Genomic DNA, 17,033 nt, shown 5'->3' with positions numbered 1-17,033 from the left:
AAAAAAAAAACCGTTCTTTTCTTTTTTTTTCTTAACAATCGTAATATTCGTTCGCTAAATTAATTCTATTAATAATTAAATGAATATCGACCTATATATATATATATATAAGTGTGAAATATATATAAATATACAATTTTGATGATTCAGTTGATTCAACATCGTCGCATGCACACCGGCGAGAAACCACATCTCTGTCCGCATTGCGCATACAGAAGTGCACGACGTGATAATCTACGCAGTCACGTTAGACGAGTCCACAAGAAAGAGAATTTATATTGCGATACGTTCAGTCCACGTGGCATGTTGATAGCGCCAACTATGAACGATAAAGATGACTCGATCGTCGTACAAAGTCCCGCATCATCGCCGTCCTCCAATCCTGAGTCGACGAATTAGTGCAAAACGAAGATATATTAGTGCAAGGGAAAGAACGACTTAGCCTCTAAACGACTTTCGGTCAGAGGTAAATAATTCGTTTTCTTTTCTTTTTTCCTTTTTTTTTTTTTTCTTTTTTTTAGACACATCGCAGAGAACGTATGGGTGGGTTGGGTGGGGCGAGGCGTGGCGGGGATAAGAGGGGTGTGAAAAGGGGTGGGTGGTCGGGCCAAAAACAAGTAATCCTAAGTGATCTCTCTTTCTTTCTCTCTCTCTCTCTCTCTTTTTCTTTTTTTTTTGTTTTTTATAAATAAAATCAATCAAGTTTTTGCGAAACTTTTGCAAAACTTTTGTGAGCTAATTTTTTTTCTTTTTCTTTTTTTTTTTTGTCAGAATTTTATAGATTGGATAAAACTATTTATCTTGATTACCCGAGGGTTACCCTTTTTGGCTCGTATTCTTTTTTCTCTCTGTATAATATCATTCATTTCTGAAATCGATCGATAAATAATCAATCGAATATTTTCAGCTACTATTTAAATGTAGCATGGTAGGAAGATCTTGAAAGTGAGAATGGCTGTGAAATGAAGAATAAGAGGCTATCGTGAAACTTCGATTATGAGAAATCGTATATTATCTCTAGAAGATGGATAATTTAAGATCGATGTCTCTATGTAAATTTTTTATTTCGTTTTCTATTTTTTTTTTTCTTAGTTTCTTTTCTCTCTCCGTTTTTTTTCTTTTTTTTTTTTATACACAACGTAGGAGAGAAATTATTATAAAAATGAAACGTTCGTCCATCTTCGTCTTTGAACTTTTTCGATATGGTCGGAAATTGAAAGATTATTATAAACAAAGTTTCGCAAGATTCAAGAGTATTACATAATTTATAATGTCAATTTGATTCAAACAACATTTTGTCTCTTGTATAAGTGTGTGTATATATATATATATATAATATATATATATATATATATTACGTATCATATACGTAGTATTAATGTCAAGAAAAAACTCACGAAGTTATAAATGTAAATGATGTCAAGATCATCGATCTCTAATCATAATCGATATGATATAATTAGACTTCGAGTAAATCAGTGATCTATAGAAATCTGCATGTGATCTCATCGTCGATGATCATTCTCAATCTAATCCTTCGGATTTTATTATTAAAGATTAAAGAAAAATTTAAAAAAAAAAAAAAAAAAAACAAAAAAAGCAAATAAAAAAAATAAACCACTTGCATATAAACACTAATAAACGCTAATTAATTAATTATTGTTATTAAAGAAAACAAAAAAAAATTAAATTAAATTAAATTAAATTAAATTAAATTAAATAAATAAATATAAAAAAAAAATAATAATAAAAAAGTAATAATACATTCGGTACTCGAACCGTTTGGTCTCGGTAATGACGAAAAAGGAAAGCTGCATAATGGTGCTAGACTTGTAGACTGGATCATAGTGAAAGACTGATAATAGGTGTGCTTCACGGCATCATATACATATGTATGTATATGTCATTTTATTTACATGAATATTCTGCCGTGATTAACGAATGAGAAAGATTAAGACTGCAATTCTATAATCGATTTAAAGCTGAAGAGTCTCCTGTCCAATATATATATATATTTATATGTATATACATATATATATTTATGTATATATGTATATATATAATATATATGTATGTATGTGTGTGTGTGTATATATATATATTTCTCATTCCATCTTTTTATATATTCAATTCAATTTTAATATCGCGTTGCTTGTATCACATGATCCATATATTAAATGTAATATCAATATTAACAGGAGAACTCTTGGCTAAACTAGAAAAAGGGTGCTATTTTGCAAATAATTTAATTCAATAATTTATACATTTTAATTATTTATAAAGGAAGGCACGTACAGTGTATTCATTCGTTTCATTTATTTATTTATTTATTTATTTATTTATTATTTTTTACTTTTTTATTATTATTATTATTATTATAAAAATCTTTGTTTTTTTTCTTTTTTTCTTTTTTTTTTTTTTCTTCCTTAAACGCGTATAAGCTCTTTCAAGTCGACAAAAAGAAAACCGTCCCCTAAAGGATCGATGCAAAGAGATTTTGAAGACAAAAATGAACAAACAAATAAAAGAAAAAAGAAAAAAAAGTTATTGAAGGAACATAAGGAGGATTGAAAGGGGGGGGGGGTTGAAGGTGATGAAAATAACGAAAGCCAATACTTATAAATGTGTGTCAATTTTGAATCTATTGTACTTACTACGTTCTAGTCGATAATTAAAGAAAAGAAAAGAAAAGAAAAGAAAAAAAAAAAAATTAAAAAAAAAAAATTAAAAAAGAAAGAAATAGAAAAAAAAAATAAATTGCAGACAAAAAACAAACAACATTTTGTAGAAAATGATCATATAGCAAGAACTCTCGAGATATGGTATGTGTTGCACGATTAAAGAGCTCGTTAATTACTATATTCTGAATTCATACATACATATACACAGACACAAACACAAGTATAATAACAACAATAATATTAATAACAATATTAATAATAATAATAATAATAATAATAATAATAATAATAATAATAATAATAATAACAATAATAATAATAATAATATACTTTCTTGCTTTTGATATATATTGTATTTAAATGATATTTTATATTTGTAACGTGTTTATTGCAAACGGTGAACGATAAATTTCCAACGACATCTTTTTATATATATATCTCTCTCTCACATGATTTTTTATATATATATATATTTATTTATTTATATAAATATATATATACGCCGCCTGCCTATAAAAACTGGCTCTTGATTATAATTGTTGCATAGTATTAAAGTATAGTCGAGTGACGAATTTATGTTATTTATTATATAATGTGTACATACGTTATATTAAGATATATTTAACTTGAAATATTTTACAATGAATATTTCGTTTAAAGAGATATTCGTTTAAATAGGTTTTTCTCGGTTCTTAGCTGAATTTTTTTGATTATTCGAGATTAGTATAAAGAAGATAATAACACGAAGTATATCAGCTCCAAACATCTCTTTGTTGACATTTCATTCTTATAAATAAATAAATATGTATATGTATATGTATATGTATATCTATATCTATATGTATATGTATATGTATATGTATGTATGTATATATATATGTGTGTATATGTATATATACATGTATATATGAACCGGTGATTATGAAAGTGATTTTCATTTTATCAAATATTTACAATTGATTTTTGAATCATATAAAAATTGTTTTATCTATGTAATAACAAGAACAAAGAGAAAAAGAAAAAAATCGAAGTGTATTTAAAAAAAAAAAAAAAAGTATATATATAATTCTGTTATGTAATTTTATTGTTTTAAAAATATTAATGTGTGTATCATAAAATATCTTCAATGATTTTAAACCACTTTATCATAATCACTGGCTCGTCATATATATAGATATATATATATATGTATATACACATATATATATAGTCTGCATACGGTGCTTAAAACGTGGAAAGATTGAAAATTTAGGGAGTCGAAGAAAATAAGAAAAAAGAAAACGAACTAAATAAAAAAATAAAAAAAAAAGAAAAAAAAAAAATAATCAGCTTGTATCGTCCGAGCAAGTCTCAGGTGTATGCGAGATTTTATTCTAGTTAATCGTAAACACACAAGGGCTATTTATCATAAATGTCGTATCATCAATAAAATGAAATAAATAAATAATGTGTGCCAAAGAAGGATTTTGAGAGGTCGATGAAGAAAAATAAAAAGTGAGATTAACGTTGTAAAGAAAAAGAAAAAGAAGAAGAAGAAGAAGGAGAAGGAGAATAAAAGAAAAAGAAAAGAAGCAAAAATAAAAAAAAAAAAAAAGAGAAAAAGAGAAACATAGGCAAAATGAAAAAGGCTGCTCTGCGAGTGGAAGTACGAAAAAAATCATCGATGAATGTATTTTCTCTATTCTTAAACTTTTCAATGAATTATTTCGATTGAGAGAGGATTAGAAAGAAAAAGAAAGAAAGTTTGAGAATAGAATGAAGATAATAATAATAATAATAATAATAAAAAGAAATAAAAAAACGAAAACGACACAAGAGTAAAACGTACTTCAACTTTAAGCGGATAACGAAAAAAAAAAAAAAAAAACTGATTGTTATAAAATCTTTTAATTGTTGAATTTTGCTGTAGCAGTAAGTGTCTTAACGTATATACCTTATATATATACACTACATAATATATTCTATATTAATGTTTCTTAGGTTTAAATTGATATACGTGGACAGAGAAACGAATTTGATAGTAATGATATTTCTCAAATAATATATGTATATATATATATATATATTTCTATAAATGTATGTGTATATATATATATATTCTTTTGTGAAATTCTACTGTCCATTAACTTTGGTAATCCTTCGACGAATTATTATCTGAATGAATGAATAAATAAATAAAGGAAAAGAAAAGAAAATTCATCGTGAAAGAAATTATAATGAACATTAATTTGAAAGTATACTTGAACGATTAAAAGGTTTGTCTTCTTTTTTCTTTTTATTTGTTCGTTTAATTTCTAAAGAAAACGATTAAACTAATATTATTACAATGAATGATTTAATAATTAACAATTATAGACGTATGTAAAGTAAATTCGTCGAAGGATATCAGCAGAGAGAAAGGTCTTAAAAATTAATACAATCTAAATGTGATAATATATTTGCTATTGAATTGAATATAACGTATTATAATATAAATATAAATATATATATACAGTAATTATATATATATTAAATCTGCGCGAACCGTACAAAAAGTAAAAAAAAAAAAGAAAGAAAGAAAAGATCCTTCACGAGCTTGATCTTGTTACACAAGAGGATGGTTTTGTTATTACAATTGTTATTATAATTAATTATTTTCTTTTTCGTTTTTTCTTTTATATATATATATATAAAGTTACATATAGTTAAATATTTACATAAATTAAATAAATAGTTTTCATCGTTTTAAGGTGGCTCGTGTTGGACGGTCCATAGTAAATCCAATTCTAAAATTGCGGTTTGCTCTCACCAAAAAGAAAAAAAAAAAATATGATATTGAAGGACTTAATGCGATCTTCGAATGTATTAATATATGTATATGTGTGTATGTGGGTGTGCCTACAGATATTTTCTTCGAATCTCTGTCACTTTCTGTCTCTCTTTCTCTCTATATTAATACTATCTCTAAACCCTTACTGTTTTCTCTGTCTCTCTCTCTCTCTTTCTCTTTCTCTTTCTCTCTCTTCCTCTCTTTATTACATATTCAAGTTATAGACAATTGACAAATTGAAATTAAAAAAAAAAAGACAAAAAAAAAAAGAAAAAAAAAGTAAAAAAAAAATTATAGAACAAACTAACGTTCATTCTTGCCCGGTGAATTAGAATTTTATATATATATATATATATTATATATATATAGAAATTTATTTATATTCAATGATAATTTATAAATCAAATAATATTAACAAATACTTATCCAATCGCTTTGCAACGAATAGATGATCTTTCTCGCATTATTATTTGATTTGTAATGACTTGATGAGTATGAGAAGAAGATTCAATTAAATTTGTATCTTAAAAAATTACTTGTCTCTTCGCCGGTTAAGAATTACACATAAAAAAAAAAAAACACACACACACACACAATACACGAGTTGTTTAAACAATCGTCTCTGTGTTCCAGTTATATACTTATAACGTATATTCAAATCACTCGTTCCTCTCTTTCCAATAAAACGACAAAGTTGTGGTACAGGGTCACGTCTGCAAAATTTATGTTAAATAGTGGTCGTAAATGATCTGGAAGTATACGAAAAAAAAAGAAAAAAAAGAAAAACGAAAAATAAAAAAAAAAAGAAGAAGAAGAAGAAGAGAAAGAATAAGAAGACGAAGAAGAAGGAGAAGAAAAAAGACCTATTATTATAGTATTTTTTTATCAAATGTTGCGAGGGCTCTATGATATTGTAAAATTAGATCTTTTAGGTTTTCAAACGTCCGACTCGTCTAATGAATTAAATCTAAAAAGAAAAAAGAAAAAAAAAAAGGAAATGAGGATTTTTAAATCGGGGATCATATACGACTGTTATTAACTACTGTGCAGTGTACAGAATTTGTGCAGCCAAGTGACAAACTGATCGATTGATCAATCAATTAATTAATTAAAATAGAAAAAGAGAAAAGCGAACAACTCGTCCTTAGCACACCGTCCTCTTGATTAGGAAAACATATTTACGATAGGATCAGCAAATGTTTTTAATTGTTAAATCAATGAAATCAATTCGAATGGTATGATTGCATGGACATATCTGTACACGTGTACGTGTGTATGTATACGGATTTTGATGTAATTGTATGCGTGAATCTGTACCGCGATTAGTTTCGTACGTAATGATCATTTTTTCGTAAATAAATAAATATAAATCAATCTGTCGTCACCATTGTGATCTCTAAAAGGTAGTAAAAATTTCCATTGAAGTTAACTTCAAATGTAGATGCTAATTTTTTTATTTAACAACTTTCTTTTTCCTTTTTTTTTTTTTTTTTTTTTATACATAATGTATATGTGTGTGTATATATATATATAAATATATAAAAATATATATATATATATAAAATGAACATATCCATTGAGAATTATTTTCAAATAAATAATTCATTTCAAATAAAATTTAATAATGATATTAACTTTGCATCTACATTGAAACACTTCTTTGGGAAAAGTGTTACCTGTTTATATAACGAAAGTCACTATTTGGCTATGGTACCATAAATCTTAATAAAGGTTTCATTAAAATACATTAACGAGCTAATCAATACATATATAATATTACCTATATATTAATATATATATATATATATATATATATATATATATATAAAAAAGAAAAGAAAGAGAAGCATATTTTAATTTTTTATTAAATTTACATTAAAATCAATATAACAATGACAATTAAATATCGTCATTAACTAACTTTAATCAACATGCAATAACTATTAAAGATTATATATACACACACGTATTTCTTTTTTCTCTTTCTCTTTCTCTCTCTCTATCTCTCTCTCTCTATCTCTCTTTTTCTCTCTCTTTCTCTCTCTATTTCTCTCTTTCTTTCTGAAGATAAAAATGGTAAAAATTGTAACTAGAATCATATATATATGATACGATTATATTACTTACACCGATAACAATTATCGGCATAACAGTTTAGTCAGCAATGGTATGATGAATCATTCGCTTATTTAGAATGCTCGTTTCACACATATATATATATATATATATATATATATATATATATATGAAGAGAGAGAGAGAGAGAGAGAGAGAGAGATTCTCTTTTTTCAATTATATAACAAATAAAATTATCAAAGATATATTAAAAATATATCACAGATACAAATATACAACGATGAAAGAAAAAATAAATAAATAAAACAAACACAAAAGAATAATAATAATAATAATAATAATAATAATAATAATAATAATAATAATAATAATAATTTCTACAAAAATTTCTCACGTAACATGATTACACATAAATATATAAATAGTCACAGGAATCCTTTGAAACAATAATAATCGATGAAATAAACTAAGATAGAAAATATGAGGAGGCATAAATCCCAATAATCCAGCAGCCATCATTTGACGTCGAGCCAGACACCAGAATACTGTGCTTCGGTTTGGTGGGAGTTGCAATGTATATAGAAGAAGACCGGATATACCAGAGGATAAGAGAGAAAAAGAGAGAGCAAAAGAGAGAGAGAGAGAGAGAGAGAGAGAGAGAGAGAGAGAGAGAGAGAGAGAAAGAGGGAGCTATGGTTGATCAGAAGAGTTTATGGAAGGGGAAAGATAGCAAGCTTCGTGCATCTCTGACGAAGGGTAGACTTTCAGTACGATATCCGATCTTGTTCGGATCTGTTTGTATACTAGTGGTAATTATTATTTTGTTAATTGTTTTTGTTATCCGCAGTTATTTTTTTTCCTATTTCTTACTCTCTCTTTCTCTCTCTCCTTCTCTCTCTCTCTCTCTCTCTGTCTGTGTCTCCCTCTCTCTTTCTCCCTTTCATTCTCTCTATCATTTCATTATTTTTTCGTTGATCACTTTTATCGCGTGTAACTAAGGAGACACGGAGTGAGATAAAGAATAGTGTTTCTTTTTCATTTTCTTTTATTTCTGTTCTTTTTTTTTTCTTTTTTTACTTTTTAATTGCATCCAACAACATCGAAGTTGATATATACTTCTTTCAACTAAATGGGGCCACAGTGCACTTGAATAAATATTTGTTGACAAGTATTGTGTGTCGTTTATCTTTTCTGCAATGTACAAGATCTTCAATTGAAGTGAAAAAAAGAGAGAAGCAGTGGTCGACGACGGTCAAGGGGAAGAGAAAAGGAGAAGTTGCGACAACAGTGCCAACAACCAACCGTAGTATACCCAGTTGTGGGTCTCTGACCCACGATGACGATATATATATATCTACTACCTGGTTGAGAATATAATGCTGAGACTTTCACTATTCTCGAATGACTGACATACATTTTACTTTTTATTATTATTCTTATTATTATTATTGTTATTATTATTAGTTTGTTTGTTCGTTTGTTCGTTCGTGCTACGTTTTTTTTTTTCATGCAAATGGTGGATTATTGAAAAAAGGAAAGGAAAAAAACGAGAGGAGAAGAAAGGTATTTTTCAGTTTTTTTTTTCTTTTTCTTTTTCTTCTTTCTTCCTCTTATTTTTTATTATTATTTTATTTATTTATTTATTTATTTATTTATTTTTTTCTTTAATTCTTTTAGTTCCATTTCATGTTCACAGAGAAAATCATTTCCTTCACTCTCCATTATTAAATCTCCTAGAGATTTCTTTGTTCTCTCAGCTGTGTGTGCGCGCGCCCATGTGTCTATGTGTTTGTGTGCGTGACTCTATGCGAATCAGTGAATCAGTGTCACACTCATATTATAACCAGTTTGAAGTTTAAAAGGACACACTTCTATGACGTTCGTTCTTTTATTAGTATTTATTTACCAGCTTTTCTTTTTTTCTCTCTTTTCTTTTTTTTTTTTTTTTCTTTTACAAATATTTTATTTAAAAAGTAAAATCATTTAATCGTTTCGTTAAATCTTTTTTTCATTTTTTTTTCGTTTTTTAAATTTACTTAACATAACCACCATCATCAAGGACGATTGCGAATTAAATGTATTTATAAATATATATGCATATATATATAGAAAAAATATTTTGGCCGTGTGATCATTCGTTCGATCGATCGATTGATCGATCGATCGATCGATCGCCATATTGCTTCTTTCTCTACGTTCATTCGTGGAACGTATTGAGTAGTTGCGTAGTAGTATCATTTCGAACGCGTCCTTCGGAACGCGTCTTTTAAAAAAGAAAAAAAAACGTACAGTTCATCAAAGTTATTACTTCGATAACAAAGTATAAAAGAAGTGGAGGAGGATCGATAGATCAAATGATCGGTAGTATCAATAAATATTTGTATGAATGTTCTATCGATGCAGCTGTGAGAATATAAACTTATAATTATATCATTAAAACCTTGTTGCATTCCGATACATTTTTTATAGTAATCTATCTGCAACAATTTCTCCCACAAATAGATTTTTATATTTTAACGAAAGAAATGAATCGGTGAGTGAACATTAGAAGAATGTTCGACCTTGAACGGTGATCACCGAAGCATTAAGAGTTAATAGCTTCCGATCGATTCTTTTGTTGATTTTTATTAATTTGTTCTTTTATATTTATTACAAAAAAAAATATATATATATATGTATATGTATATGTATATGTATATGTATTTCCTTTTTGATTACAGAATTTATTGACGAGTTTGGGATATGATTCATTCGAAATGTTTTCACTATAAAACGCAGTAGCCATACGCGATAATTGTTTTTTCTTTCTTTTTCTTTTTTCTTTTTTCATACAAATTTTTCTCTTCTCCCTCTCGAACGATGAAACATCGAATGGCAGTCGAAAGATACAATGGAAACATCGAGATAGAAAAATCTAAATATAATCTTTCTTTTTTCTGGTGAATTCGATGCGAATGTTCTAAACCGGAAATGTACGGTATCGCGAAACTGGTAATAGTGAGTCACGTTTCACGTTTAATCAGAGAACATAGGATAGTTTTTACACGAGAATTTATTACTTTCCATCTCGATTGTCTGTGATTATTATCGAGTGGCGAAAAAAGGGGGTTAGGGGAAGGGAGAAAGGGGGGTGGACGGACGACCCTTCCCTATATACAAACTCGTCAATTACGCTGATTCAACCTTCAACTTCTACGAATCCTCCAATTGCTCTTTTCATTAGCCTGACAATAATATCGATACCACACGTGGAAAGTAATAATGATAAAGGGAGATAATGTAAGGAGATTACGGATGTGAGAGAGACGGAGAGAGAGCTTTCTTTTTTTTTTTTTTTTGATGGGAAGGATGAGAAGTGGTGTAGCTTATTGAAAAAAAGAAAGAAAGAAAAAACATTAATGAAAGATAAAGATGGAGGCAAAACCGATACCAAAGCCAAGGTCAATAATGGCCGAACGTCCAGTACCGGCGCCAAGAAAAATACCACCTGTTTTACCGCCAGCAGCATCATCATCGTCGCCACGTAGCAAAAGTCCAAGCAGCGAATCGAGTCAATCGAGTCAGAAAAGTGACGAAACCAAATCGAGCAGTACCGAGCAATCGAGAAATTCGAACGAATTTTTTCGTCAATTGAGTACTAGCTCGCGCCAATTGAAGGATGAAATATCTGAGAAGATGACGTTGAAGGGACGAGCGGTTATATCGAGTACTAGGAACGTTAGCATACGTCTTGAAAAATCGATGAAGAATCTTTTAACACGGAGATTGACGTCCCTCAATCAAGAGGACATGTTGCACGATTCTAATCTCGGCAATACGAAAAAAATCGGCGATGACAATACGATAGAAGACGAGAGATGCGTTTCGATGCCTGCCGATGATATATTTAGCAGTATTACCTTTCACAGTCCGTTCAGTAGTAATCTAAGAAGTATCAGAAACGAGGAAGATCTATCCGGGTTACGATATAGTCCACCACCACCAGTATATCCGCCACCCCCGCTTCCTGTAGAATCTATCAACGACGAATTAAATTCATTTACGTCGAGCAGCAGCGGCCATTATGATACTCTTAGTTCTACCATCTCTGAAAAAGTACAAAGAGATTTTCCTGAGTCGAGTTTCAACGTCTTCAATTTTGTTCAACATCAGGTAACTAACTCGTCATAACTCCCGTTATTTTCTTCCATCATTTTTCTTCTTATCAATTTTGTTTGGTTTTGTTTTTTTTTTATTCTACATTTTAACATGACCCTTTGTTTCTTTGTTTGTTTCTTTGCAGGCCAGCGATTCGGACCAGAGTTTAAATTTGTCTGACATCAACGTAAGTTTAACAAGCGACAACAAGTCTGACGTTGACAGGAGATTGTCGAGATCAGATTCTTGGACATTTTATGACACTACCCCGCCTACAAACAAATCCGAGATCGTTAATGAACTCGATAGGATATCCAGTACCGAGGAGGAAACAACTTTGGAACAGGCGGTGAACGTCAGTAGAAATTTTACATCGTTTAACGCCAGTTTGATCTCCTTACAGAATTCTATTTATGAGAATTGTATTTCGTCAAAGGGTGGTAAAGATGAAAAATTGTTTGAATCTATGTTGTCGGATGTAAAAAAAGAGAGCAGTAGTAAATCTTTGTTATTCGAATTCGATCCATTCGCCAAGACTTCTGAAGAAAACGTTTATAGTAATTACGAGAGTAACGATTTGATGCTGTTGGAAGCACTTTTAGCGACGAATGACTCGTCCAGTAATCCTGGTAGTACCGTAGATCTGCACGAAGATAACGAAAACGAAGAGCCGACGGAATTGGAAGAAAAAAAAGTCGAGGACTCTTTGATACCTCCTGAACCACCTAAGAGATTCGATTCTTTACCTAAGAACGAGTACGACGAAGTCGAAGTTGGTAAATATCGTTCAAATTTCAATCCGCTTTACGATATTAAAATTATTTCTTGGTCATTGTAATATCTATTTTTGTACAGGTAAGAATCCAGCACTTTTACCAAAACTGGCACAAATGGCAAGAAGAAAACAACCGGCTGTACCACCTAGAAAATCTACCACTAAAATCACTCCTGATTTTTCATCGGCAAGCATTCAATCAACAACCATAGAATCTAAAATGGCTACAGGGAAATTTGTCGACGATGCCACGTCGAATCCTCTTCCAATGGTTAAAACGACGAACGATGATTCGAAGAAAGTCAGCGTCATTCAAAAGCTAAAGAAACTAAGTCAAGATTCCACTGCTAACGTGATCAAACCGAATGTTATAAATTTTGTTAGAAGTGGTAGTAAATTGTTATCGAGAAATCGTGATCATGATGGATCTGGTGATCATAATTCGAAGCAAATGAAAATGGATAGACCCAAGTGTAAAATTTCACAATGCAATACTACGCACAGAGGTATAGTTTATAAAACTGGAGTTGGTATAGAAAGAGCTAGAGATTTGGTTCAAAGAGCTGCCGTTTTGACGGGTCCAAAATTGTGTTTTTATAACGACAAGAGTATGTCTACGCTAAAGGAAACTATTCATCTTGAAAATGTTTATAGTATCCATCTTTTGCAAGATATTAAGTAAGTTTATATTTGATCTATGAACAATACATATCTACGTTTGATAGTACAATTTTATTTCTAAATAAATATTTCTAACGACAGAGTAGTTGATGGTGAAACAGTACATTGTATAGCAATCAGTAGCGAATCTAAACCCCATGTATATATCTTCTACGCAAAGGGTATAGCGGAGAGAAGAAGTTGGGCTCAAAAAATTTTAGAAGCAATGACGTCAGTTTTTCCTATAAAATACACATCTGATCTTACCAGAGCTGGTTGGGTTTACTTAAAGGTATGAGAACGTTTTTACAGAAGATAATGCTAAGAGATATAATAGTAATATTACAATTTTCTTAGCATACAAGGAATTTGATAAAAGGTATGAGATTATTATCTATCACTAAAGAAATCTTTTTTTTAAAAATATATATTTTCATTGCAGGAAGGTATAACAGGTACGTGGTTCCCAGCTTGGGTTCTTCTTCAAAAGAGAACATTGGTTTATACAAATTCATCGGAGCCTGCGGTACTGGAATATTTAGATTTAAGAAAGGCACGTTATATAGGTAAATATGTATATACGTATAGACATATATAAGATGGAAATATTCCATGTAAAAAAGTAATATTATTTTGACCTTATTAAGCTACCGTCTCGTGATCCTATTAAGCATTATTGTTACGATATATAGTCGTTTCTTATTATGGCACATTATTCCTTTTAACTCGTGATTGATGTATGTTAAATATTTTATTTCAGTATTGCGAGAACAAGAAGGACCAAATTCAGACAATGGATATGTACCTGTAGTAGTCGTCGATGCTGGTGGTTCCGGTGCATTGCATATAGCAGCACCTGGTTCAAAAGAAGCTTCTGCATGGAGACATGCTTTGTATCAAGCCGCTACTAGCTGTGGTCCAGCGTTACATCAACAACAAATCACTCAAGACAACGTTCCTGTAATTCTCGACAAATGCATCAATTTTATCTCCACGCATGGTTAATAAATATTATATGAATCTAAATTAATTATTATTGTGATATTAAAGCATAATTTTCTTTTTTCCTTTTTAATAACAGGTATAATGTCGGAAGGGATTTATCGTCGCAGTGGATCTAGCAGTGCTGTCATTAAATTACTGGAAGCTTTTAGAAGAGATGCATGGGCCATACAAATTACTCGAGGATCTTACACTGAACATGACGTTGCTACGGTTCTTCGAAGATTTCTTCGGGATTTACCAGAATCTTTATTTCCTGCTAGTATACATAATCTGCTTTGTCGAAGCTCAGGTGATGAAATCATAATTGTCAAAGTTTCAAGAATTTTATATCGGAGTTATTTTCAAAGTTAACAAGGCATACGTATATATTTGTATTTGTAATATTTTTTCATTTTCTGTTTAGAACTCAGCAACGAAAATGAAAGAATACAAATTTATAGAAATTTATTGACGACATTGGATCCTATAACTTCAGCAACTATACGTAGAATTCTTGCTCATCTTCATTATCTCAGTCAACAAAGTTCAAGAAACTTAATGACTGTTGAGAATCTCTCGGCAGTTTGGGGACCTACTTTAATGCATGCAGGAGAAAATAGTGCTGAAGATTGGAACAGAGAGGAAACAAAAGTAATTGGCGACCTGATACATCTATTTCCAAAATTATATCAATTGTCACATGCCGATCTGGCTAAGGAAGCTAAAATCTTAGAAGTTCTTGAGAAACATCATGTTTCAAATAATGGACTGCGTGGTGCACCATCAGGCGATTTAAAAATTTGGATATATCTCCTTTCCAAAGAAGGCAAATGTGTTAATGTAGCTGTAAATATCTATGAATTATTCTAAACTGTTAAACAACATTCTTTCATAATTATCATATTAAAGAAAATAATATTTTCATTTGTAGATCGGAGCACAAAAGACAGCTTTTGACGTATGTCGTGAATTATCAGAAAAAGCTAATCTACCTGCTCATGAATTGTGCCTAGAAGAATATGCACTTTCAGGTGCTTTAAAAAGACCACTTCATCATAACGAACGTGTTTTAGAAACAGTAGCGAGATGGGGTTATTGGGATCCAGATGATAGGAAAGATAACATCCTAATCTTGAAGAAGGATAGATTATACAAGGATATTGTACCTTTGGTAATATTTATATTAATAATATAAATCGTACATGTGTTTAATAATAATTAAAAATGGAAAGACATACATATATAAGCAAAGTTGCTTATATATGTTACTTTCCCACGTCACTTGTATAACGTAGATAGATCAATTAGTATGAGTCAGAACAATAAAAAAGATACTTTTATGTGTCAAAACAGGAAGCAACAATTACGTTGCTTTTTAAGTTACAATTTTCTTTTTCCTCTTTTTCAATATTATTCTTTTAATTAAATATTTATTGTTTTGCTTGTTTAAGATCAAGCCACCCATGACAATATCAGGAGAATTGAAATTTGCGGATGTTAAATCAAAAAATTTTAAGAATTATCTTTTTGAATTTAGTCAGGCTAAGTTATATTGTTACAAAGATAAAGTTTGTTCTATTAAATTACATGAATGGAAAATTGAAGATATTATTTGGTATTTGGGACATGAAACCAAACGTAATCCACAAATGGGGTAAATATATTAATATTAATATCATAAAAATTTCTTATCTAAGTTTACTTATTAATAAATTACATTTATTATTTAAGTATTTTATTGTATTAATCTGTTCTTTTCATTCTGCAGCTGGACTATTACATTTATATTAAGAAATAAAAAACCAACAAGGTATAGTTATCATTACAAATAATTATTTTGTTACTCGAGTTCTGGAAGTTAAATATAATTTATTATACCGCATATTTTTTTCAGATGCAAGGAAAATCCATTCTTTGGTAATATTATAGCTGGTACATCTAAAAATGAACAATATAAATGGTTGGCTGCTATGCTTTTTGGAGAATTTCAAACGAACCTTCGTCCGTCTGCTATAAATTTAATGGACATATAACATGTAAATTAATGTTTGTAAATTACAGGGTTTATAGAATAGTATCTACTGCCATTAAAAATGTTTGAATGAGAGCTTAGACTTTTATAATAAAAATTATATTATAAATATGATGTTATATACATGAGAATACATATTGATATGTAACACGTTACTTTGTAATATTTCAAAACACAGAGTATTTACTAATTAAGCATTCCTCAAATATCTTAGAGACTTTATGCATCAAATCTGTACAAATTCAAAATATACTTTTATATTCGTACGTGTAACAAACAAATACAATAGAATTGTGATACAAAATGAAATGAATTAAATAACAAATGTACTTTATAATTATGTGTGTGTGTGTGTGTGTGTGTGTTAATACTTTAATGTTTAATTGCAATTAAAATGAAGAGAATTTGGAATTTAATAAGCAGTTATTTGAATGGTAGTATTTATATATATTCAACATACTGAATTTCAACATATTATAAGTACTATCGAGCCAGATCTCAGCATGTGAAGACTACTGCATCTCAATTATTGCATATTGAAAGGTGCAAACCCGCCTAAAGCTCATACCCGAGAGAAACTAGAATAATTGATTTGGAATAATTATTTTAATTATTACACAGCTATACGTTTCAATAAGTAGAAATGATTATTCATTCCAGTATATAGGGAAGATGTAAGAAGCAAGTAAAATGTACGTACTTCGACATATAGTTGGAAATTGAAAGAAAATATATAGAAATAAAATTTAGAAAAGTCTTAAAGTATGCAGCCATTCGCTCGGTAATACATGCATTTCATGAAATTTTAATAAAATGCAAGTATTTCCGACCCAGGTCCCACCACGTGGAGGTTGCTGCATCTGGGGACCCACGGGCTAA

General features: G+C 29.6%; 2 protein-coding genes across 13 annotated transcripts in view; both read left to right on the top strand.

Annotated features, from left to right (window-relative positions):
• LOC122637335 (zinc finger protein 652-A-like) overlaps positions 1-10,695 on the top strand; it is a 16,737-nt gene extending 6,042 nt beyond the window's left edge. For 10 of the 12 annotated variants that reach the window (XM_043829398.1, XM_043829406.1, XM_043829405.1 and 7 more), the window contains 2 exons: positions 151-466; positions 908-1,084. In XM_043829398.1, coding sequence (XP_043685333.1) covers positions 151-399 — 249 coding nt within the window. In that variant the 3' untranslated portion in view covers positions 400-466; positions 908-1,084. Of the gene's footprint in view, positions 1-150; positions 532-907; positions 1,085-10,286 lie in introns of those variants that run through there. The other 2 variants (XM_043829397.1, XM_043829400.1) reach the window with 2 other exon arrangements.
• A 22-nt stretch (positions 10,696-10,717) lies between these two features.
• On the top strand, positions 10,718-16,494 carry LOC122637333. The gene is made up of 12 exons (XM_043829392.1): positions 10,718-11,718; positions 11,849-12,479; positions 12,559-13,156; positions 13,241-13,430; positions 13,581-13,704; positions 13,899-14,138; positions 14,220-14,432; positions 14,547-14,968; positions 15,054-15,293; positions 15,574-15,776; positions 15,891-15,932; positions 16,017-16,494. The coding sequence occupies exons 1-12, from the start codon at positions 10,978-10,980 to the stop codon at positions 16,153-16,155; spliced, it is 3,783 nt and encodes a 1,260-aa protein (XP_043685327.1). The 5' UTR covers positions 10,718-10,977; the 3' UTR covers positions 16,156-16,494.
• Positions 16,495-17,033: the final 539 nt, after the last annotated feature.

This window comes from Vespula pensylvanica, chromosome 25 (genome assembly GCF_014466175.1).
Source record: "Vespula pensylvanica isolate Volc-1 chromosome 25, ASM1446617v1, whole genome shotgun sequence".
In the NCBI taxonomy this organism is placed as follows: domain Eukaryota; kingdom Metazoa; phylum Arthropoda; class Insecta; order Hymenoptera; family Vespidae; genus Vespula; species Vespula pensylvanica.
Note: the sequence above shows the minus strand (reverse complement) of the source record. Positions and strands in the feature narration are given on the sequence as shown.